This window comes from Gopherus flavomarginatus, chromosome 5 (genome assembly GCF_025201925.1).
Source record: "Gopherus flavomarginatus isolate rGopFla2 chromosome 5, rGopFla2.mat.asm, whole genome shotgun sequence".
Lineage (NCBI taxonomy): Eukaryota > Metazoa > Chordata > Testudines > Testudinidae > Gopherus > Gopherus flavomarginatus.
In genome coordinates this window covers 145,776,203-145,801,030 of record NC_066621.1, presented here as the reverse complement: position 1 = coordinate 145,801,030, position 24,828 = coordinate 145,776,203, and the positions used below count along the sequence as shown (strand labels likewise).

The 24,828-nt window shown below is 44.7% G+C and overlaps 1 protein-coding gene across 1 annotated transcript in view; it reads left to right on the top strand.

The window, feature by feature from the left end:
- The first annotated feature begins 16,333 nt into the window (after positions 1-16,333).
- Positions 16,334-24,828, top strand: part of RHOJ (ras homolog family member J) — a 76,465-nt gene continuing 67,970 nt past the window's right edge. Inside the window, exon 1 of the mRNA XM_050952760.1 lies at positions 16,334-16,958. Coding sequence (XP_050808717.1) covers positions 16,781-16,958 — 178 coding nt within the window. The 5' untranslated portion in view covers positions 16,334-16,780. The remainder of the gene's footprint in view (positions 16,959-24,828) is intronic.

Below are 24,828 nucleotides of genomic sequence, written 5' to 3'. Positions count from 1 at the left end.
CAGAGTAGGATCCCTTACTATTGAAATGTGAATGGGAGAGCCAAGCAAGCATGGCATAACAATGACAACACATTGGGATTTAACCCAGGACCTTCAGACTTAACAGCATGAGCTGCTTCCACTTGACCTAGACAGCCAGGAATCCCTAACTGGGGCTGTAATAGACTCCTGTCCTCAGTGCATCGGTCACAGCAGGGGACCCTCGACACATACCCACCACTGGATTGCAGCATGATTGTGCAGCCTGTCTTGCTGGGCAGCTCTTCATTGAAGAAGGGGAGGAGGAAGCCTCCCCCCCCCCACACTACTCTATGCATTCTGTGGAGGTTACTTGCCGTTCTGAGATGGCACCTGCAGAGCTCCTATTGAAATGGGAGCCCCTCCTTTAGCAACTGTGAGACAAATTTGTCCAGGAGATTTGATTAAAATAATAAAGAACACTCATTAAAATCTGAGTCCAAACAGACAAGAATAAAATGAACACAACCGAGCTGTGTAATTAGATTTTAGCACTCAATAATCACAGCACTTGGGGAGTGTAAGCACCATATTATTGATGGGTTTTTAATCAGTTATAGCCTCTGCAAGTGCATTTGAGGAGTTTTAAATACCCAGATTATGGTGCTGATTTTGAGTTGTTGCTGTTCTATGCATGGAGTGGGACTTTAACATTATGAGCTATGGTGTCAAGGTAACCTCCCTAAGCATGAAAATTCCTGGCAGAAGTCCTGCTGAGCCTCCAGGGAGAGGCATGCATTTTGTGCACATTAAGGCTGATTTTTAAACCTGCAGTTCTCACACCACTATTTGCAGAGGTGTAGTGGGGAGTTAAGAAGTCAGACTAACGACAGACTACGAAACATGCTTTTGATGAGTTTGAGGGCCAATCTCACGATCTTTGCTCTCATGAGGCTGGCAGTACCAAGAGCCCAATCCACCATGTTGCCTCTTTAAGGATACATCTATGCAGCAGCAGAGTGCATGTTTCCCACCTTGGGTAGACGGGCACATGCTAGCTCCACTCGAGGTAGCACACTAAAAATAGCAGTGTAGCCAGGGGCAGCACAGGCAGCGGCTTGGGCTAGGTACCAGAGCATGCACCAAAGGGGTCCAGGCAGGTGTGTTCTCAGGTGCTGAGACCAAGCTGCCACACATGCTATCTCCCAGCTGCACGTCTATGTTTAGCAGAACCTGTGTGTGTCTATCTGAAGTGGGAAGAATGCTTCTAACCGCAGTGTAGACATACTGTAAGTATCTATGTGTTTTATGTGACAGGCTGATCTTCCACCATTCTCATTGCTAGTACTCGGACACTTTTTCAACCATATGGGTAACCCGTGGTAGAAAATGTGGCCTCAGAAAGAAGAGAAAGAAAGTAACCCACCACCATGTTCCAAAATAAGCAACTAAAAAAAGATGAGTGACCTGAGGAGGATGCATGATTGACCAAGTCGCAATATACCTGGTCACAAAGCCATCAGCCATTAGGAAATGCCAAGCACTACAGAACACAGTAGCGTGTCTCCTCAGGAACTTGGCTACACATCTGTCTTCGACTCCCTATGCTCGATTCCCACCGGATAGCAATCTTGTTTCTTATCTTCAAGGTGGCTGATGGCCTGGGCCCAGCATATCTAAAAGATTGCCTAAAGGTCCAGGATGAAGACTGTTGTTGACAACTCCTCTCAGGGACTATAACAGCTTCTACAAAAAGGGTAAAGCTTGTCTGTCGGGCTGGGGAATGACCTATAGTGGATCTAAGGACCATCACAAACCTCACTACCCTCAGTTCCAATTATAAGGGGCATTTCTTTGACTTGCCTTTTCTAATATAAATACATAGCAACAAACCCAACAAAACAGTACACAGCACACACAATCCCCGCCATGCAGAGTGAGAGAGAAGGAAATGCATGTGACAGATGTTAGTGATGATGATCATAGAAGAACCAATATAGAATAAAAGTTTCTTTGCCATTTTCCTGTAGGATACCTAAGGGCAGAAGGGGGAACACTCTTGAAAAACAGTAACATTTTTCAGAGTATCAACATGTAAAGGGACTAAAGTAGACAATGGAATATGACAATATGGTTCCAAAACTGGTTGAATTCCTTCCTGCCTTCTCAGTGGTCTGTCAAGCCTTTTTAAAAATAACTTTTGGGGACAGTTTCACTATTTCTCTTAATAGTTGCATTGAGGAATATAGCTTGTTTGGGAAGGAGGAGGCATTTTGGATCTGGTGTTGACTAACGGGGATGAATTGGTTGTGAATGCGAAAGTGGTCAGGAATTTGGGAGGAAGTGATCATGAGCTCATAGAATTCAAGACGATAAGGAAAGGAGGACATGAAAACAGCAAAACAGGGACACTGGACTTCAGAAAGACAGATTTCCCATGGAAAGACCAATAAAGAAGACAAGGAGTCGAATGGGAATGAGAGGTCCTAAAAGATGTAATACTAAAGACTCAACATCAAGCTACTGTGATGCAGAGGGAAGATAAAAAGAGCCACAGGAGGCCAATGTGGCTGCACAAGAAGCTTTTTAACTATCTAAAAATCAAAAGGGATACATATAGGAATTGGAAGGATGTCACCCAAAGAAGTATACATGAGAATAGCATGATCATGTAGGGACAAAAATCAGGAAAGCCAAGGAATAGAATGTAAAAAGCGACAAAGTCCTGTGGCACCTTATAGACTAACAGACATATTGGAGCATAAACTTTCGTGGGTGAATACCCACTTCGTTGGATGCATGTGTGTATTCAGGGGATGAGGAGCAGAGGGAGGTTGGATAGGGGGTGGGAGCCCCGGGGGGGTCGTCAGGGGGCGGTGGTGTGGATAGGGGTCTGGGCAGTCAGAGGACAGGGGGGCTGGATAGGGGATGGGGGTCCCAGGAGGGGGCAGTCAGGGGACAAGGAGCTGGGGGGGTTAGATGGGTTGGGGGTTGTGAGGAAGGCAGCCAGGGGGAGGAAGTGGAAGGGGGCGGATAGGGGGCAGGGGCCACGTTGTTTGGGGAGGCACAGCCTTCCCTACCTGGCCCTCCATATAGTTGTGCAACCCCGATGTGGCCCTCAGGCCAAAACGTTTGCCCACCCCTGTACTACAGCAATGTATAAATATTCAATTTGTGAATACCTGGAGGATGAAGGGGTAATCACTAGCAGCCAGCATGGATTTACCAAGAACAAATCATGCCAAACCAGCTTGATTTCCTTCTTTGACAGGGTAATTGGTTTGGTGGATGGGGGGAATGCAGTGGACATTATACCTGAACTTTAGCAAGGATTTTCACATAGTCCCACATGGCGTTCTCATAAGTAAGCTGGAGAAAGGCAGGCTTAGCAGAATTACCATTAAGTGGATACATTAACCATTAAGTGGTCAAACAACTGCAAACAAAGAGTGGAAGGAGGTCTTAATTGGGATTCCACAGGGTCTGTTCTGGGTCTGGTGTTATTCAGCATATGTGTTAATGACCTGGATGTCAGAATACAGAGCATACTGATCAAATCTGCAGATGACACAAAGCTGGGGGTGTTGCAAACACTCTGGAGGGTAGAGCTAAATGCAAAGGGATCTTGATTAAACTGGTGAACTGGGCTATAGACAACAAAATGAAATTCAGCAGAGACAAATGTAAGGTGCTACACTTAAGAAAGAAACAACAAATGCACAAATACAGATTGGGGGACAATTCTTATCTTATTTGACCCCGTGCATTTTGCTTCCTGCTATAAATACTTACCACTGCTATGTATTATTTGTATTATACTAGTGCCTAGAAGGCTTAAAACCTGAGATCAGGCCCCATTGTGCTAGGCATAATAAGACAGAGAAGTCCCTTTCCCAAAGAGCTTATGATCTAAATAGACAAGACAGATGAAGGATGGGAGTGGATACAGAAAGACTAAGTGAGTTGCCCAAGGCCAAAGATTACATAGAGAAAGATCTCTTGACTCTCAGTGCAATATCCTATCCACTAGGCCATACTGCCTCTCAGTATGCCTTTTCTATCATTTCCTCTAAGGTCTTTATCTAGCCTAGCCTACCCTGACTGTGTCCAGTGATGGTCCCTTGAACACCTCCCTTGGGAGTTGATTGCAGTGCCCAGAAATGTCCCCTATTGCTTAATTGAAAACATCTAGTTTCTTTAGTCTCAGGCAGTTGCTCCATGTCCTACATCATCTGAAAGTTGAATAAAGGCTTGATCCAACTCCCATTAAAGTGAGCTTTACACTCTGAAATCTTTGAGAAGATTTTGATGTACTAGAAAGCCAGACAGATGGTCTATTCTGCAGCAGCCGCTCCCCCTCAGTTTCCCAGCTGCTCTTCCTCTTCTCTAACCACCTTCTGAGTTGCAGAAACTTGGTATTCCAGCTAGGTCACTTCCCGTTCTACCCCTTCCAGGGCACTCAACATCCAAAACATGTATGAAGCTACATAAACACTTCCCATTCCTCTGGGAGAGCTTACCAGGCCCCAGTTCCTGGCCACAGCCTTATCTCCCATTGTGAAAGCTCCACATCCACACTCTTTGCCTGCTTCTCCCTCATATGGCTCAGGGCTCATCTTTTAAATCCCTTCCTGGAAGCCTGCCTCCTGCTCCAGGTGTCTCCATTTGGACTAATTGTGCCTCCTGTAACCCATTAACCCCTTCCTGCCTTGTACAGGCACTTATGTGCCCCATTACACTGGCAATGCTAGGCACTAGACTAAGAGCCAGGAAACCTGGACTTTGCTCTCTGACCTGCTGTGTAACCTTGGCCTAGTCACTTTTCCTGTCTGTGCCTGTTTTCCCCTTCACCCTTTTTGTCTGTTTAGATTGTAAGCTCTTTACTACGTACACCTCTACCCCGCTATAACGCTGTCCTCAGGAGCCAAAAAATCTTACTGCGTTATAGGTGAAACTGCGTTATAGTGAACTCACTTTGATCTGCTGGACTGTGCAGCCCCACCCCCCTGGAGCGCTGCTTTACCACATTATATCTGAATTCGTGTTATAGCGCTTCACATTATATTGAGGTAGAGGTGTCCTTGTACAGCATCTGCTGCACTGGGGCCTCTGACCTTGGTTGGGGACTGTGAGGGATCTGGGGAAGCTCAGTGGTAAATATGGATCTGTACCCAAAAACATGGTTTACAGAGATGATTCCTGAGGTGATGTGGTAGAATGTCCTGGGAGTGGGGCGGTCTCAGCACCCTCCTCAACAGCCACAAGGCCTGTGACTGAGAGCCGTTAAGGCTGAATGGGTCTAACTGTCAAACCATGGAGCAGCCATCACAGGGGCCTGCTCTTAGACAGCTTGGCAGGCCAAGTAGCAAAAACCAGTCTGAGGAAAAAGGAAGACTTCACCCCTAGGTCCTCTAACGAAAGCCATTGAGATACATTGCAGTTGGGCTCAGGCTTACACAGGGAGGGTGGGGCTCTGGGAAAAGGCAGTTTCTCTGAGGACAGGAAAACAGACTGGGACTGGGTGACCCTCTCTGGAAGGCAAAGTGAGACCAGCATGAGTCCCAAGAGCCCCTGAGCTTGGTAGACAGGGCCAGCTTTAGGCCGATTCCCCTGATTCCCCAGAATCAGGCCCCGCACTTCAGAGGGCCCCATGCCTTAGGTGCCTTTTTAATTTTTTAATTTTTTTTACTCATCCAGCTGTGGTCCAGGTCTTCAGCGGCACATCAGCAGCGGGAGGGTCCTTCACTCATTTTGGGTCTTCAGCAGCATTTTGGTGGTGGGGAGGTCCATGGAAGACCCAGAGTGAGGGAAGGACCCCCCGCTTCCAAAGTGCCACCGAAGACCCGGACTGCTGCTGGGTATTTGAATCGGGCCCTGCAGTTTCTAAAGCCGGTCCTGTTGGTAGAAGCATGTAGGCTGAGTCTACTCTTGTAAATCAGAGGGGAAATCCATCTAACGGTGATCATAGGGAAGCATAAGATCACATGCATACAAACGTGTATATGGGAAGTTGGTTATTTTGAAATAATTTTTTCTAATGCCTCGTTCCATTTACTAATAACAAGCCCTCTTGTTCTAAAGTGATTTGCTGCTGTGTATCACAGCACAGACTCCCACAGGGGGTGAGACGCAGGTGTCCAGTTGGACCTGTGCTGTAATAAGCAGTTGCAATAGACAGATCTTGGTCTGAGAGTGAGAACACCGTGAGCTTCCACCACACAGTGGGCAAGGTCACAAGGTTTGACACCATAGGGGTGCAGCTGGAGAGATCAGAAAGGAAATGGAGGTGCAAGGACTCTAGGCCCCACTGTTACAATATGTTTGACTGTTGTCAATTCTGCTGCAGCAACTTCTTAGAAAAACTCTGAGTCCAACTAGATGAATAGCATGACATTTCTAAAATGACAAATAGTTCAGACACTCTTGCAGGCTAGTCTCTGCCTTTCTCACTGCAGTTGTAGCATACGACATATTTATTATAAAACAGAGAATGGTATGCCTGAGAATGAGATCCCTTGTAGGGCTGTAGAAATGAGGGAATCTTTAGCATGATTAGAGGGTTTTATATGGACAACTTCTTGAAATACATTGCAAGGACAGTCCTGGCATTTGGTAACCCATGGGGGAGGAGGTATAAACATAGCGAAATACATATGGAACTTGCATCATATATTTCAAGGATGGGGTGGGAAGAGATCAAATTGCATTGTGGGTCCTGGAATATTGCAGAGCAACTTTGAATCCACAACTATTTAAAATGGGGAACTCTCTTGGCTTCCTCCTCCGAGTCTAATCACATGGCATTATTATTATTGCAAACACTCAATTCCATGAAGCCAGCATTGTCTCAAATGCTTCTGGACTGAGAACAAGTGGGTGATTCTGATCTTTCATGGCAGGGGCAGAAACAGTCTAAAGCAGCTCTGATAAGATGGCAAATTAAAACTGCAACCATACGGTTTACTTTACTGTGTAGCAAAGAGCAATATTGTCAGTAGAGGCTACAGTCATAAAAAGCAACAGCTGGCTATCACTGTTTCCAGAATAACACTTTACACCTTTTCACTAATGGCACTGCTAATTAATAACTACTCCTAATAATACTTTGCACTTCTATAGCATTCCCTATTAAGGGATCTCAAAGCACTTTAAAAACATAAATGAACTAGGTGTCAGCACTATTATTATTTCCACTGCAGAGAGAGGTGAAATGACTTGCCCTGACTAACAAAAGCGAGTCTGTGACAGAGCCAGGCATAGAAGCCAGGCCTTTTGACTCCCTGTCTTGTGGTGTGGCACATTTCCTCTTTTTAACTGCTATTCCAATTAGAGAATATTGCTGTGGTGAAAAGCTAAGATAGATCTTGAAAGATTCACATAGAAGTGGGTTCTAGCCCACGAAAGCTTATGCCCAAATTAATGCGTTAGTCTCTAAGGTGCCATAAGGACTCCTCGTTGTTTTTGCTTATTCTTGGGCACCAAGCAACATTGTTCACATATGGGGAGCATCTGTTGGTAGCCCCATTACTATGCTATGAATGGCATTCACTCTTTGTATTACTGTAGCATCCGGGTCCCTGCATAGGGTATGGCTACATTACAGACTCTATGGCGGCACAGCTATAGACAGCACTACAGCTGTGCCACTGGAGTGCCATAGCATAGACACTTCCTACACTGATGGAAGGGGATTTTTCCATTGATGTAGCCAACACACCTCTCTGAGAGGCGGTAGCTAGGTCAATGAAAGAATCCTTCCATTAATCCAACTGCATGTACACTTGGGCTAGGTCAACCTAGCTATGGCACGCAGGGAATGAAATGTTTCAGAGCCCTGAGAGACCGAGCTAGGTCAATCTAATTGCTAAGGGTAGACCAGGCCATGGTAAGAGGCAGTCCCCGCTCTGAAGAGTTTACAATTTAAATAGACAAGACAAAGCAAGCATCATTATCCCCATTTGACAGATGGGGAACTGGGAAACAGAGGGATTAAATGACTTGTCCAAGATGGCCCAGGGAGGCTGTGGCATAGTTGGGATCTAACCCAACCTTCCCAAGTCCCAATTGAGTGTTCTAACTGCAAAACTATCCTTCCTTTCATGGTAGGCTTTCCAGAGAAAGACAGAGAATAGAAACAACCCAGGGTAACCTGCAATTTACAAATCCTTGCTGGCTTCTTCCTACATTATTTTAAGTGACTGGTGCTTGCAATTTATTTCCTCATCCCCTTTGTTTATGCCTTAGCTTCTCTTTCAGCTGCCTATTTCTGGAATGTGGAAGACAGTGGGAGCCTTCTATTTATTTTCATGTGGAGGCAGAAAGATCACACAAAGCACAAACGCACATTTTCTTCTTGGAAAGAATCCACTCCCCCTGCCCCAAAGCGTAAAAACTCTGCGCAAATGTTTTTTGAATCAGCTGTGTGTATGTTTCAGCAATAAACGCAGCTTGGCAATTTGGACCGAAAATGAGGAGCTGGAAATCTAGAGTCCAACTGGCACATTTTAAAAGTATAAGCCTGTTTCCCTTAGAGGCTTTAAATTCAGTCACACCTGACTTTGAGCTGCTTCTCTGGATTTAAATTAAGGCAAACTACACCTCTTAACACTAGCCAGAGGTAAACATGGGATGCACCTTGAAGCAAGAAGGGAAATGCTTCTTTCCCGCTTCTACAATGTCACCAGGTCCACACACACATCAACACAGGCCATCATTGCGGTGCATACTTTTATTATAATCCTGTTTTAGATTGCAGCACTTTTATATTCCTAGCAGTCCCCTGTCTGCTGAGGCAGATGCCAAATTGCGAGGCACAGGTAATGCCATCTGTTATAGATGAGACCAGCCCACTGTGTTTCCCCTTGCTTAGGCTTTTGTTGTTTGCTTTATTGCACCTCTCAATCTCATATATAAGAAATGTAGATTAGAAGTCAATATGGAAAATGTAACAGGCACTGAGGAAGAAATTGCCTGAAGGGGATATTTTCCCTGCAATGCCAATAGTGCTCACAGACCTCGTCAGTTTCTCTCTGCCACCTATTCAGTAGTGGGAGGGCGACTTTACAGGAAGATTACAACTTTAGTCACTCATCGGCTCATGTTCTGAAGAAGACGAAAAGTTGAGCCAGAGGGAGAAAAAAAGAAAAGATGCATAAAGAGGGACAAAGACTAAAAGAACAAAGAGAACAAAAGTCAGTCAAGATGGAGACAGAGCAGAAAGGAGAGAGGGGACGGGTGACAGCGAAGATTGGAAAGGAAACCAGAGAGCACTGATGGAAATAGAAGAACATGGTGATCCCTGGGTGAATAAATTCGGAAGCTAATGTGAACTGTTGCACCTCCCATGAAAAACTAACCCCCCAAAAAACAAATGTATGAGGCTATAAACAGCTGGAAATAAGGACACCGTCCAAGTGCCACCAGCTGTATTTATGGGTAAGTAACTTGACACGATCTGCAGTTGCTATTACACAGAAATAATTGTGAATTAACAGGTCAACCCCTCCCCGTCCAACAAAAACCAACCCCCTAGCAATATGTGATTCTCATTATATAGCAGTTGCCTTTGGGGAAGGCTACATAGTTTAAAGATGACGGTAATCTGGTGGGCTGGACATGACTCATTCGCTGTTGGATCTTGTCTCCTGAGTCATTTTCTTTATATACGAAACTTTTCAAGGCAAGGTCCTTTGCATCACCAGAGCTACTATAGCCACTCCAGCAGCAGTAGCCATGAAACCTCTCCTGCTTGGATAGGCCTCCAAAAAGACTATATTGTTGTATAATTTGCAGGCATCACTAATAACTGCATAGGATGGCTGTATAGGAATCCATCCTCACTCAACAAGCCCTGGAGCCAAACCTCAGCACTTGTCCCCTAACAAACTGTAAAGCCAAAAATGCTTCAAACATATCACAAGGGGGATGGAGATGCTAGGGCTGAACTGCTCTGATTTTTTCTAACATACTACTTTCACCTTCCTATATGTAAAATTCATTTGGGGCCTGAGGATCAAATCACATGGGTGGGAGGTGGCAAATCACATGGATGGGGTCAGGGAGGGGTGTGTGCCCAAAATGCATTTCATTCCAGCTATCCTCAGTCTTTACTGGGGGGTACCTAGCACCCTAAGCATAAGTGGAATCAACCCTGAGGCTGCTCCAACATAGACCGAGGCTGAGCAGGCTACCCAGAGAATATGGGGAGTACAGAGATGGCTTAGAGCAACTTTGGCCCTCCCCACGCAGTTCCACCATCAAGTGCAGTTACAGAGCCTCTGAGAAGCAGATCTACATCTTTACAAGAGGTTAAGCGCAGTGATCCAGCTTTCAGTTAATTTCACGGTGCATGCCCCTTTTGATATTATAATGCAGAGAATGCCCTGCGCTAGTTGGCCAGGAGAACTTCATTTGGAACCTCACTTTGTTTAGCAGACTTCACAATCTCATCTCATTGATCAAGTCTTTCCCTGATGCGTAAAGAGATCTTCAACACTATGGAAAATGGTCTTCTAAATCACAAGTGAGCGAAGGAGTCGAGTCAAAGTGTTTCAATTCCAAGGGCACAGAGATTCTGGAACACTATGGGCCATTGTTTCCAGTAAATAGAGTATGATTTTCCTCTTTGCCTAAAGATCAAGGAAGCGATAAAATATCATAAAGGAGGCTACAGTGTAAAATTTTCTTCAGACTTTGGACACAATGAACCCAACTCAGCATTAATTCACTGAGCTACTACAAATCCACTAATTCTAGCGGAGCCCCTAGTGACCCAAGCCAAAGACAATGGCATATCCAAGCCCAGACTTTGGCCATGGGCGGCCCGTATCATAGGCTAGGGGAGCCTATTCTTCCCAAAACAGCCCAATGTGAACCTGCTGAGGCCCCCTCCTGCTTGCCCTTTCCCCTTGGCCCCAGCCCAGCTGCTTGTCTTCTAGGATGCAGCTGAGGCTGGGACTAGAGCGGCTGCGGCCAGGCTGCAGCCAGGACTTGAGGTGGCTGGGGCCACTCAGTGCTGGGGTGGCCCCAGGCACAGGAGCCACACAGTCCACCCTGTGCTTGGGGGCACTGGGGGCACTGGTCACCCAGCATTCAGGGGCTGGGAGCCATGCACTGCCCGCCTGCCCAGTGCTCTGGGGCTGGAGGCGGGTGGGTGGCCCGGGGCTGGGGTGGGAGGGGGGCTGGTGGCTGTGGGGAGAGGGATCTGGGCTCTGGCAGGGGAAAGGGGGATGGGAGGGGTGGGCCAGGCCGAGTGTTCACCCTCCGCCCATGACTTTGACCCAGGATACCCCAAATCAGCTCTGGCATCCAAAGCAGTGATGCTTTGTGAATGAACAGACCAGACTCTTTGTTGTTGCCTTACAAATATTTTCAGCAGTGATCCCCAAACTGTGGTTCTTAGACTGTGTCTGCAATTGCAGTAGCCTGTAGCGTACAGGCACTGCATGCCCAGCTAGCATATGTATAAATAGCCGGGTGGACAGTGAGGCCTGGGTTAGGCAAGTAGAGTATCCTACGTGCCTGAACACTGTGGGTATGTACCCTACCTGGCTCTTCCACGTCCACACTGCTGTTTTTAGCACTGTACCTACACACACTGCAGTGACAAGTGTGAACTCAGCCCACCTGTCACTGTGCCATGTAGTGACACATGTAGTGCCTGTACTCCGCATGCTGCCATAAGTATAGACAGAGCATCGGATGAATCTTTTTTTTCATTTGTATTTATTTGCATTACAGTAGCACCTCTAGGCCCCAAGAGAGAACAAGGACCCATTGTGCTAGGTGCTGTACAGACCTAGAAGAAGACACAGTACCTGCCTTAAAGAGTTTAAACAATCTAAGTAGATTAGGCAACAGGTGGGAAAGAGGTGAAATGACTCATCCAAGGTCACAAACAGAGCTGGGACTAGACCTGAAGTCCTGGTGGCTACCAAGCCACTCCCTTATCCCTTGGCCACACTGACTCTCTGCAGAATGCTACATTGGACTCTTCTGCAGCTCATATCTTTGATAAGCATTTCTCTCATTCTCGGGAGGGAGACGGAATCCATCCCTGCTGCCAGCCCCACTGAGCACCCAGAAAGGCTAGCACTAAGGATCTAACCCACTCTGGGCTAAATGTTAAAACACTCTAGCTACACCGGTGGCCAAACTATTTTCAGCTCTGGTTGAGCTGAGGCCAAGGGGACCAATGCTTGACGGCCATTCCAAAAAGCCTCAGAGCATGAGGTTTGGACACGAGAGCTGGCCTGAGCCCATCAGAGCCTGCCAGACCTACTGAAACCACATGAAAGGAAGGGTATTGAAGGCTGGAAGGAGGAAGGAAGCTGAGGGTCTGAGGTGGGGAGAGAAACTGAGAGTTGGAGAGGAAAATGAAGCTGTGGGTGCCAAGAAAGGGAGTCAAGGTCTGGAACACAGACATCATCCAGAGCTAATGGTACAGTGAGAGGCAGAGTAGATTTTGTAGCAGCTGAGTGGCAGGGAGAGAGGAAGGATAAGATTGTTGGAAAGAAGCTGGTTGGTTAGGTGAGAGGGGAAGGAATAGGGCAACAAGGCCCAAAGAAAGGCCAGATAAGCATCTGACTCTCAGATTGATGCCACCTGAGTCATATGACGATAATAATAAAAGCAGTGATGGGACAATCTCAGATGAACCTGCAAGTTTTATGTTTGTTTATGTTTCTGCAGAAGAAGACATCTCATCTGGTGAAGCAGTGGAGAGATAGCATGGCCACGAGCCAAGGTGAGATAGCGTGAGCTCACAGGGGGTGGGAGGATACAGCACCACTCTTTCTTTCACCTTGATTTGCTCTGCCCTAACTACAGAACATATGGGATTCATAGGATAGGTTTAATTAGCAAACACATTGTTCAAATAGCTGTGGTAGAACTAATTAGCAAATTAGCTCCAGCCCAGTTAAAAAGTCCTTCATCTCACCAGTTAACACCATGGCTGCTGCCAGAAATCTCTGTGGGAACTCAGGCCCAGGCAGAAGCATGGACAAGGCAGCTCCCAGGATTTCTTGGTCGGAATTACACTGCTGAAGATGGAAGTGACCCATGCAGGTGAACGAGTGGGAGTTGGAGGAACTCAGCAGCTCACAGGATTAGGCCTACTGCCAGTAACCCCTCTGTTAACCTGTGAGCCAGTGCAGGCACGCCCTCCCAGAACACAGCTGCTTTGCCTACAAACTGCTGGAGAGCTGCCTCAAATGACAGTTTCACTCTACAGTTCCCTCCACCCCCACTAACTTCCCTCATTGGCTTGGGTCAGCTTCCCCACTTGAGGCTGTGCCCTTTGCTAGCACCTTGCTACAAGCAATGATGGGCGAACTGGTTTGGACAAGGAAGAGACTGACCGTAGTCTCTACCCAACATGCTAAACAAGCCTTTTTGGAGATTCGGATGAATTGGATTAACTTTTTCTTTATGTCTTTTGAATTTTCACACTCCTCATCTCTTTAGGACTTTGGCTGGAAGTGGAGGTACAGAAATTCTGAGGGAACTAGGCTGTTCTTCAAGTATTTGTGAACTGTTGGCAAATTAGGAAGCACTGGAAATTTCATGAAAAAGAACCTGAAAAACTCGAACCTGATATTCAGATTAGAGAGGCAGAAAACCTAAAACTAAATTTCCAGCTCTTTCAAGCTTTGCTATCACTATCAACAACCCCGTATCCTCCAACCCAGAACTCCCACACAGCTCTGCTGTGCAGAGATAGCCCCAGGAGATTTGAAATGCAGCAGGAGGATCAGGTGTGCCTATAACATTGACACTTCCAATCTGCCAGTTAAGAAATCAAAAGTTCTGAAGAAACATTCATCACCCAGCACTGAAGGCAAGAAGAACATTCGGTAACGTGAGACCAACCTCTCAACCGCTCGCCATGCCCTGCAGCAGAAATCTCAGAGATGTATCTTAGGGGCAGCAATCTGTTACAGAAAACAACTATCATTGCCTCAAACGTTTCTCAAGTTCAGCAGCACTGAGCTGTTAAACCATACAGCAAAGCTAGCACTGGCACCACAGATGTAAAAGATACAGCCCCAGAGCAGCAGAAAGGTTAATTGCAGCTCTGTCTATACAGCCCAAAGAAACGGGTAACAACAGTTATTAAACTTGGTTGCAACTAAACCATGATTTGATCTGGCCATTGTGAATGGGGTCAACCCATGTTAAAGAAAACATATGCTTTTAGTTCAGGTACAGACCTTTATCCTTTTTTTTGGTGGGGGGGGGGTGTAAATCAGCTAAGCTAGTCTATTCACATTGTTTATGTTTGTAAAGAAAAATGATGGTGCTGAATTAAAGAGATTTGTGGGCAAGACGTCAGTGTTGCTCACTTTAAAGCTAATCTCATAAATCATCGTGTTGGCCTCTTCAAGGAGTGCCATTAGCTGGTCTTTATATTCATGGCCAAAAGTGAACACTGCACTGTAATAGCTGCTGCCAAGATGAGAGAGAGGGGTTTAGATCCCTTTATTGTCAGGTCTTAATTAAAACTGATTCCTTCCAAATGTTTCCTGAACCACCAGCAAAAGGCCAATTTTCAGGATCCCTTTAAAGGAGGGAGAGGGGCAGCAGAATAGATCATCTTAAACCTTTCATTGAAATCACTAGATAATTGGGTAACTTTGCCCATGTAGGACAAGGAAGCCGATACTGTGGGTCCTGTCCTGCCCAGGTCCTCACTCACACGTTGTCAGGACACTGAGCAAGGAGGGGCAGGCTGTGGAGAGTTTACTCAGGAGCCTCTCCGTAACCTTTGTTGTATGGAGTGCTGCTCTGTGACAGATGGTTTAAGGCTTCATATTTAGATCAGCTCATGAAAGAGAGCAAGAGGAGGAACGGGGGAGGACACACCCTGGATCAAAGGTTCATCACAAACAAGACCCCAGAGGAGGGTTTAAAGACAGACAGCGGAGACACACTCGGCTCTCTGGCTAGTACTGACTCTGTGATACCCTGTGTTCACACATCCGCCGCTCCATGGACAAGGAGTGAGGGCCTGCTCCAGTGCCCATTTAAATCACTGGAAAGACTTCCTTTGACTTTAATGGGCTTTGGACTGGGCTCTTAAAAGGTGGTGTCTCAGGGGGGTCCCTAATGTACCTGCTGCATTACAACAGTGGGATGTGACCACTCAGGACTGTAGTTATGTGGCCGAGATGGCCCTATTAGTCTTTACTGCTTGCGGGGGGGGAGTCTTTCTCTTACAGCCCGACCCCTGGGTGCTTCCCCACCAACACCATGGGGCTGCAGACTGTTGTTTCAGGGAAGCGATGAGCTAGGCAGGGCATGTGCCACACCTCAGTAAAGCCTTGCCTGTTGTTACCTCACCGTGGATTAGCTCCATATCTGTTTACCGGCTCTGAGGCCTTACAATCTAAGTAAGGCAGACACAGAGCAGGCAGCATGCACTGGGATGCCCAGGGAAGAGAATGGCTGACATGAGGAAGGGGTTGTTTTTAAATTAGTGACTCACTTCTGCTAGAGATTGCACAGTTTTCCAGGAGCAGAGAGAGCAAAGTTTGGACTTAAGTGTTTACCCACAGTGGGATCTTTGGGACGGTTACATAATAAAATTAAAAGGAGGATCAGAAATATATAAAATACTATAGCAAAACTGTGCTGGACCACACATTGCTCTAGTTTTTAGGGAGTAAAAGCTATGCCATTTAACTCTGGTTTTACGCAGGCTGTTCTGTAGCCTTCCCTTTTAACAGCTGTAGTTCCTAATTCTCCATCTGCTTTCTTTCGCCCCACCTCCCTCCACACACACCTACACCAGCAAAAAATCTCATTTGTTTATTTTGGGAGCGACAGGAGAGGATATTTTCTTAGTCCCTGGCTTGACTGATTTATTACCTTACCCAAATTGTTAAAGAGGTATTTACATAGGAAAGCGTTTGTGATCAATTCTACTCCCATGTACCAACACCCCCAAAAGAAAAAGCACATCCCAAGATGCTCCAATTCTACAGCGACGGGTGGCAGCAGAAAATCCTACGATAGATTCTACTGCACATTTTACAGGCTGGTTCCCTTGTAGAACTCCTGCCATTCCCTAGGTATTCATTTCAGCCTGAATCTCCATTTTGCACAGCATTCCCCACTGAAAATCATCTATGTATCTATCAGTCAGCACCAGCCTCATCTCAGCCAGCCCGGAGAACAGTGCTTAGATGAAACAGGAAGCTTAACAACTTTAGCCCGCAGTGAGACCTCTAGTGTTTTTCTTACTCTATGTCCTGGCATAGTTCCTCTAAAGTACAAACACACACAGAGCTCCTATTGTTTGCAGCCCTTCACAAGCCCACTGATCCTAATATGGAATTCAGCAGGAAACCCATGATTTCCTGACACACAGCAAGCTGCAGAAAGAAAGGAAAAACTCCATTAAAAACCTCCAGCTTTCCTCCATGTTAGAAATGAAATGGAAAATGGAGTGGATTTAGCAGGAATCCCTGATTCCTCTGGCCAAGCTGGAGAAGGGGAGAAGAGAATCAACACCTCAGACTGCTGATATTTTTAAAGTCGCAATAAATATCAAGGGCTCTGTGACAGGATGAGTGTTTCCTGACTCAAGCTCACAAGAAAGGACAATCCTTTTTTTAAGATTGATGTATAATTTATTTACCTCAATGCTTCTCTTTACTGATTTGGGAATTTTTAGAGGCAGCTGGAACAGCCTGGAAATATTAGTATGATTTCCTGAGGTTGAGAGCCTCCCAAACTCAGGAAGAGTGAGTACAATCGCACTTCATTTTTCCTTCATGTGCACTTGGAAGTCCTGGGACCAGCAGCAGCACCAGCAAGAATGAACTGTAAGGAAGAAGATGACAACAGCACCGACTGCGACAGCAATAATGTGAGGAAGATGTTGAAGTGTGTAGTGGTTGGGGATGGTGCAGTTGGGAAAACCTGTCTGCTGATGAGTTATGCCAATGATGCCTTCCCGGAGGAGTACGTGCCCACTGTATTTGACCACTATGCAGGTAAGGAAGTACTTTGTAAAAAGTCTAAACAGGTACAGAAAACTCCAGAAGGGAGGTGAAGGGAGACAAGGGCAAAGGAGGATGGGTCAAAGGGGAGCTTGGGGTTACTGCTAGCCCAGGGATGTGGTTCAGGCTTGGAAGGAGCCAGACAGCTTAGAGGGCAGCACATAGGAGTAGGGCAATGAAGGATTTGTTAGGAGAGAACTTATTTGTTTTCCATTTTGTTTTTGGCAAATATGCAGAATTAGAAACACAACTTGAATTAACCTCCACTGGGTTTTGAAGGCAGTGGATATAATTCAACGTTTGCATAACTAGTGGCCAGGCTTGTCTGGGGTTTTTGAAGTTCTAAGCTGAACTCTGCCCGCTTAAGTCCTCCAGACTGTAACACACACATTTTGTCAATCATCTTTTTTCCTCGTGGCAAATGATTCAGAAGCTGCAATACTGAAATCCTTTTTATGAACTAATCTTTGAGAAAATCTCTGAAATCTCACCCAGTGCTGCCAGAATGAAGCTCACTCTGTTTTACTGGCATTTAGTATTAATAGTTTTTAATATCAGAGCATGACAATGAGCAAAGCAGCAGTGGTCATTAGTTTTAATTCTTAATGATGAACATGCTTGTCTTGGGAAAAAAGAAAACAACCATTCACAGAACATAGCAAAGATCATAGCTGATAATCATTGAATCACAGTGCAAGCTGACACACATATCTTAAGAAGACCACAGTTTAGGTACAGTATTCATAGACTACTTTTACTGTAGCAACTGCTTACAACTTTTTCAGGTGCTTCAAAAGTTAGCATGTGTACTGTGCAACAGGCTGAAAATGCCTTTACTGGTGCTTAAGTTCTAATGCAAGCATTGGTTGTCCTCATCATGTTACATTACCGATCCTATGATTTTTTTTATTTATAAGATCCCTGAAAAAACAGATTTTATAAATAATGCAAAACTTATCACTGATCTTGCCGCAGTTTTGTTTGTTTTTTATTTTCTGTTTCTCTTCAACTGGATTTTCATGGCATGGCTTATCATAGATTTGGTATTCTGTAATGGGAAAATCTCTGCTTTCACCTTGGCTTCATGTCAGGTTTAGCAGAGGCAAGTGGCCAAAAAAAGAAAACCATGTAAATGTTGAGTTTGATATGTTGCAATGTGAAACCCTGATTTCCCCATAAATGTGTGTAGCTTCATCTCTAGATGCACAGAACAATGTCTTTTCTCCACCACCTCTCCCCATTTATTTTAAATTCCCATTTTTAAAAAGCTGTTTACACAAAACAGAAATAGAAGTAAAAATTTAATAAATATAATATATGAAACAATATCTATTCCCATTCAAATGCAGATTTTACAACTGTATTTGCAGAGACAGAAGAATTAGGTTTCTGAGATTATCTCCAGTTATTTTTATTGGAATTCTGAAGCATTCATAGCAACAAGGAAAAGTGTTTTTTAGGAGAAAGCCAAGAAAGCTAAGCAAACAGATTGCTCAGAGTCTTTTGATAGTAATATACTATTGTGGGACAAACCATCTCTGATTAGAGGGATTAAAAACTAGAGATAGTCAGAAAATAGAATTTCCATTCCATGGGAAATTCCAACATTTTGAAATCTTTGTTCCTAATCAGCATGAAAAGTAAAAATGCTGAAATTTTCCATGGAGCAGACAGTCTGAAAAAAAATGTGTTTTGATAATGTCACAATGCTTCATTTTGATAATGTCAAAATATTATACTATCAGCGTATTAACTAGCACAGAACTGGGAACAGCTTAATTGCACTGTTGTCACTGATGATAGGGTGTTAACCATTGATAGCAGCAGATCACAAATTATACTTGCCCTACCTGCTCTCTATCCTTTGTATGGGCCACAGATGTGCGGCAGGTTTTCACATTATTAATGCAAATGGAGACAGGCAACAAGGGTGTAGCAAAGGAATTGTGTCAAATTTCAGGGATCTAAACTCCAAATAGGATTATAATTATCCTATATTTATACAGTGCCTTTTACACTATGGGACCTCAAAGCACTTTGCAAACTGTGGTCCCAATCTTGCTCCAATGAAGTCAAAGCCAAAACTCAGTTGATTTCAATGATTGCAAGAAAAGGCCTTCTATAGATGGCAGTTACTTCACCTAGCACTGAAATGCAGCCACTTCTGGAGCAAAGTATTGCACTCGTTTAACAGTGCAAACAGCTGCATGACACAACTTTTTAGGCCAGTTAATAAATATGTGAATTATTCCCCTGCATCGATCAGCTGCTATTCCCCACCCTCCCCACACACTCTCTAAAAGTGTGAATTTGTAAAATTTCAGGGTACATGGCAAGGCTAGCCTTTCCATCAGTACCCATGCTGGATGTTGGGTAGGACTGTGTAGTAGTGGTGTGGGACTCTGGGGACTGTGTGGGGAGGTTGATTAATTTGTTATATATATGTTCTAACTGGGCTCTTTGATTTGATCTGGGCTAATTGGTGGGTCTGCTTATTTACCAGTGTACTTTTAAAACACTGTCCAAGATGCTCAGAGCGTTGGTTGGGTGCTCTTTTATTGTAGAATAGTAAAAATCCAAGTCATGTGCTAAAAACTTCACATGCTAGATAAACATCTGGTTTCTAGTGGCAAGCATACAAAAAAAAATCTAACCAGTGGCAAACAGGACAGCGCAGGCAATAACAATAGATGCCAGTTTCCATAGTTTATAGCAATTTCTGCCAAATCAGTATCATGCCATCTTTAAAATTCTGATGCTGATCTTCTCTGAGCAATGCTCGCCAAGTCAAAGTGAGTTAAACTGTTATCCATCTATGTGATGTTATAAATGCTTACATAGGACTGAGACTGCACCAAGACAAAATTCAGTTCAACCACCAGCAGAGCTGGTTGAATAATAACAAGATGACCATGGTTACTCTGATAGGCGGAGGAATGTTAGCTGTATTCGTGCAAATGTTCACAAACCTTGAAAGCTTCAGAGATTTTAGTATGAATGTTTATTCCTCCCTAAATTCATATTCAAAAGTGTGTTATTTCCTATTTTTCTATTTTAAAAGTTACTCAAACAGGGACCAGAAACAATACCATGTGCCATAATTAGCCAAACTTCACAAAAAGGTCAAAGTGAATGGTTCATGAAAAACCATTCGTCTAAACGAGCTAGTGAAAATTTATGAATCAGGAATCCACATGAAGAAAATCAAGAGTTGTAAATCATTTGTTAATGAATATTGTATTGTTAATGAATATTCAGTCATTACTGCAGCCAGGCAAACTAACAGCAATGTAGCATGACCAAAGCCGTTACTTTCTTCTGTTCACAAATTAGGAGACTAATTGTTTAGAAATGTTTGTAATTTTCAGCTGATTGGTAATACTTTATATGGCCATGTCTCAGTTGTTGAGTGGCTCCCAAACTATTTGCTTCAACTCTTTATTGTTCATGGTGTGTTAGTGGTTAGCTAAGTCAAATGATACTGTTTTTGTCCCCTGACTGAAACGTCTATTACTCCTGGGGGAATTCTGTGCTACTGCCCATGTGCATAACTAATGAACCCCACATACTTTTAATTTTTTGTGCAGAAAAAAGCTTCTGCCGAAATGTTGTTGCAGTTCCACCTTTTGTCCACCAGAGGGCGTTGTGGTGCAAGAACCGCAGCAGCCCCTGACAGAAAATAACTTCTGCGGTTCTGCCTTTTGCTCACTAGAGGGCGCTGTGGCGATTGAACAAAGCAGCAGCTCCCTGCCAGCAAGGGAAGAGAAAGAGCTGCCTTCTTTGCAGCAGGCCAGGTCAGGAGATAGGGGCTATGCGGAGACAGACAGTGTGGGGTGCTGTGGAGGGTCAGACAGAGGCTCATAAGGGCTAGTGGGGGAGCTTAGACTGGGTCATGGGCTGAATGGGAATGGAGGCACAGGGCCACAGGGGGGAGGGATGTGCAGGGCCACATGGTGATGGGGAAGGGGGTGCAGAGCTACATAGGGACAGGGAGTGGCTGGGTGGGAGCACAGAGACACATGAGACTGGGAGGGGATACAGGGACACGTAGGGACATGGGAGTGGCTGTGTAGGGGCACAGAGACACATGGGGATGGGGGAAGGGTGTCTGAGTGGGGGCACATGTGGACATGAGGTTCAAGGACACATGGGGTACAGAAACACATGGGGACAGGGACTCATGTGTCCAACTGAATGGGAGAGGCTAGGGGTCAGCCAGGGTCTGCATGGGAGAAGCTCCCTAACAATCCCTCCCCGCCCCCCCCCAAAGAAAACCTTTTCCATACTTTTCCCACCCATACCCAACAACCCTCCAAGATCACACCCAGGCTCCTTTCCAGCAATTTACTTCCCTCTCCCTCAGCTCCTCTGTTACCCTGACTCCTCCAAGCCTTTGCACTGCTTCTGAAGGGTGCAGGAAATATGGTTATGTATTGCAGTTTAAATAAATTATTACTCAGAGTTCTGTATTAATATGCCTAGTAAAAAATCTATTTCTCAAAACATTTCCTGAATCCTTTTTCGTGTCTGTATTGTTACAGACAAACTTGCTGACAAGTATTTTGAAATAAATGACCAAAAATAATTGAAACTGGTGTGGTTATATTGTGTTATTTTGACAAATAAAATATGCAGAATTTTGCAGAATTTTAAAATATTGTGCACAGAATTTTTAATGTTTTGGGTGCAGAATTCCCCCAGGAGTATTCTATAAAAGAAGGAGGAGAATCAAGAAGACATCTGCATGGACATTTATCATGTGAATCTTCAAGCCAGTGCGTATTCAAGAGAAGTTTGTTTCCCACAAACATTCTTGCAAATGAGAGAGAAGTAATTCTTATAAAAAATTGCGATAACTCAGTAGAAAAGGACAAGAATAAGACTGACGCAAATTTGTGATTTTACTTGAGGGGGATGTTTCACACACACCCTCCTCCCCCGCCCCCCCCCAAAAAAGTTCACCCAGATCTAGGCTACCAGACTTGAGCCCCAGCCTTGAGACAAGAAAGTATTGATTCTTTGTACACCCTGGCCCTTTCAGGTGAATAGTGACAAGCTTAGTGTGTTCATTTTGCTGGCAAAAACCAAAAGGATTTATGTGAGAATCCTGTTTCCCCATCAGCTTTGGGAGTCAAGAGAGTCTGGGAGATTGATCAAAACCACCTCAGGTTTTACAAAACAAAACTCCATTAATACAATTTTACAGACTCTTCAGCTCCGGATGTCTTCAATTTGAGGCTGGCTGTCTTTCGGGAAGATATATTCTAGTTAAACACAAATTATTGGGTTCAATACTGGGATAACTGGGTGAAATTCTATGGCCTGTGTAATACAGGAGGTCGGACTAGATGATTTAACCCAAAAGAGCCAAAAATGATCACACAGGCAAGATAGGTGTCACCCATGCAAATAAGATCTCCTCATAAGGATTAGAAAACATGCTATATAGTGATAGACTCAAAGAGCTCAACCTAATTAGCTTAACAAAGGGAAGGTTAAGGGGTGACTTGATCACAGTCTATGAATATCTACAAGGGGAGTAGAGAGACACAGTGGGTGAGGTAATCTCTTTTATTGGACAAGCTTCTGTTGGTGAAGGAGACAAACTTTTGAGCTACACTTGAGGAAGAGCTCTGTATAAGCTTTAAAGCTTGTCTCTCTCACCACCAGAAGTTGGTCCAATAAAAGATACTACCTCACCCACCTTGTCTCTCTAATATCCTGGGATCGACATGGCTACAACACTGCATACGAGTGAATACAAATTTGAGAATGGACTCTTCAAACTAGCAGAGGAACGGATAACATGATCCACTGCCTGGAAGTTGAAGCTAAACAAATTCAGACTGTAAATAAGGTAAAATTTTAACAGTGAGAGTAATTAACCATTGGAACAACATACTAAGGTTTTTGGTGGATTCTCCATCACCGGCAATTTTTAAATCAAGACTGGATGTTTTTCTGAAAGATCTGCTCTAGGAATTATTTTGGGGTTTTATGGTCTGATTATACAGGAGGTCAGGCTAGATGATCACAATGATTCCTTCTGGCCTTGGAATCCAAGACTTATTCTGTTTCTTCTTCTGGAACACCAATAAATGGCACAGAGCGCACCTTCTCTGTAGAGCCCTAGCCACTGGCTTACATGTAATGATTGTCTATTTGGTCAGAACCCAGGATCTATAGTTTGAGTTAAAGAACTAACTCCTCTAGCTGGTAGCAGACTCCTATCCCTCTGGATCCAAGCACAGAGAGCAACAAGTAATATACTGAGCAGTGAGTTAAACTTAAAGTCTAAATGATGGACATGACAGATATGTATACATAACTCATTCTTATAACAGAATGACCAATTTACAATAGGTCTTTTTCCAGAATAGACGCCTAGCTGAAAAAAGGGGGGGGAAACTTGCCCAGAGCTTCTAAACAACAGAAAACCCTAGCTTTATACAAATCTTTCCATTTCTGCAGGATGTGGTGTGGCCGTATTGTACTGAGTCATCAGCATAATGACTTCTTTGCTGATTAAGTCAATGAAAATGCTCCCTTGAACTTTCTTCTCATGTGCTGTCCACTTAGGAAGAGTTGCTGCAGATGCCTAGCTGATTGGGGCATATAAGTGCCACAGTTTATCATTCTGTTTGTTTCCCTCAGTGCATTCCCTTCTGTTTTCCTATGTCCTAATAATTTCAGTGGCCATAGCCAGGACTAACTAACTACATCATGGAACTGGTAGGGGATGGGGAAGAGAAAATATATTTCCTTAACTTGTCCCATCAAGACAAAGTCATTCAAAATGAAGGCTAACACGGCTACCCTGATACTATTCAAAATGAAGGACACCTTTTGTCAAATTATTACTTACCTTTAAAAGGAGACAATGCTAGTTATAATATTTGATGTCTACTTTCAAAATGGGTGCTCATTTACCTGAATCCTGGGAGACTGCTGGTTAATAGGCTTCTAACTGAATGAAAGGATGACAGCTCATGATCAAACTATCACCTGTCCCAGCATGCACTAGGATCGGGATAAAACCTGGGACTGATTCACTTCTTCATTTCCCCCAAAGTCCTGCTTAGGAATCTGGAAGGGACCTTAGATCGCATCTAAATCTTAAGTCCTTTATTAGTTTTGCACCATACACATCATGAATTTAAAACTAAGAGCAAAAATCTGCCTTCAACAGACGTTGCTGCTTCTGTGCATAGGGGAAGCATTGTACTGTCACAGAGCAAGATGGCTTCAGACAGACTTGGGGACATAGTGCCAAGTGCATCTTGTTTCTCTTTTGCTAAAGAGCAGCACGCACCCTCTGCTAGGCCCTAATGCCAACCCCAGGTTAGCTGAGACTTCCTGTCTCTGTGAACAATACCACTGCAGTGGTGGCTAGCCGAGGTGCATCAGGAAACAAAAAGGGACATGGGACAGATATTCAGAAAAGCTGAGGGCCAGCCTTTCAAGTACTCTGCATCCAAAACTCGGGCAAGATTTTGAGCTGAGCTCCCACTTATGGAATGTCTATGGTGCAATCCCAGGGTGTGATTACAGCTTGAGCAGGCATATCCATGGTCGCTTTAATCTACCTAGCTCAGGCACTGGAGCAGCAAAGCCACAGCAGGATACATTTCAGTGCAAGCCAGCTCCACGAGTAATTACCCAGGGCTCTGGGCAGGCTTGTACAGCCTGTGTTGAAGCATGCACTGCTGTTGCTTCACTACTCTGGTACCCAGGGCCGGCTCCAGGCACCAGTGAAGGAAGCAGGTGTCTGGGGTGGCCAATCGAAAGGGGTGGCATGTCAGTCCGTTGCTGGGGCGGCACAGCTGGGGCGACAGCAGCGGCACTTCGGCAGCAGCTCAATCAG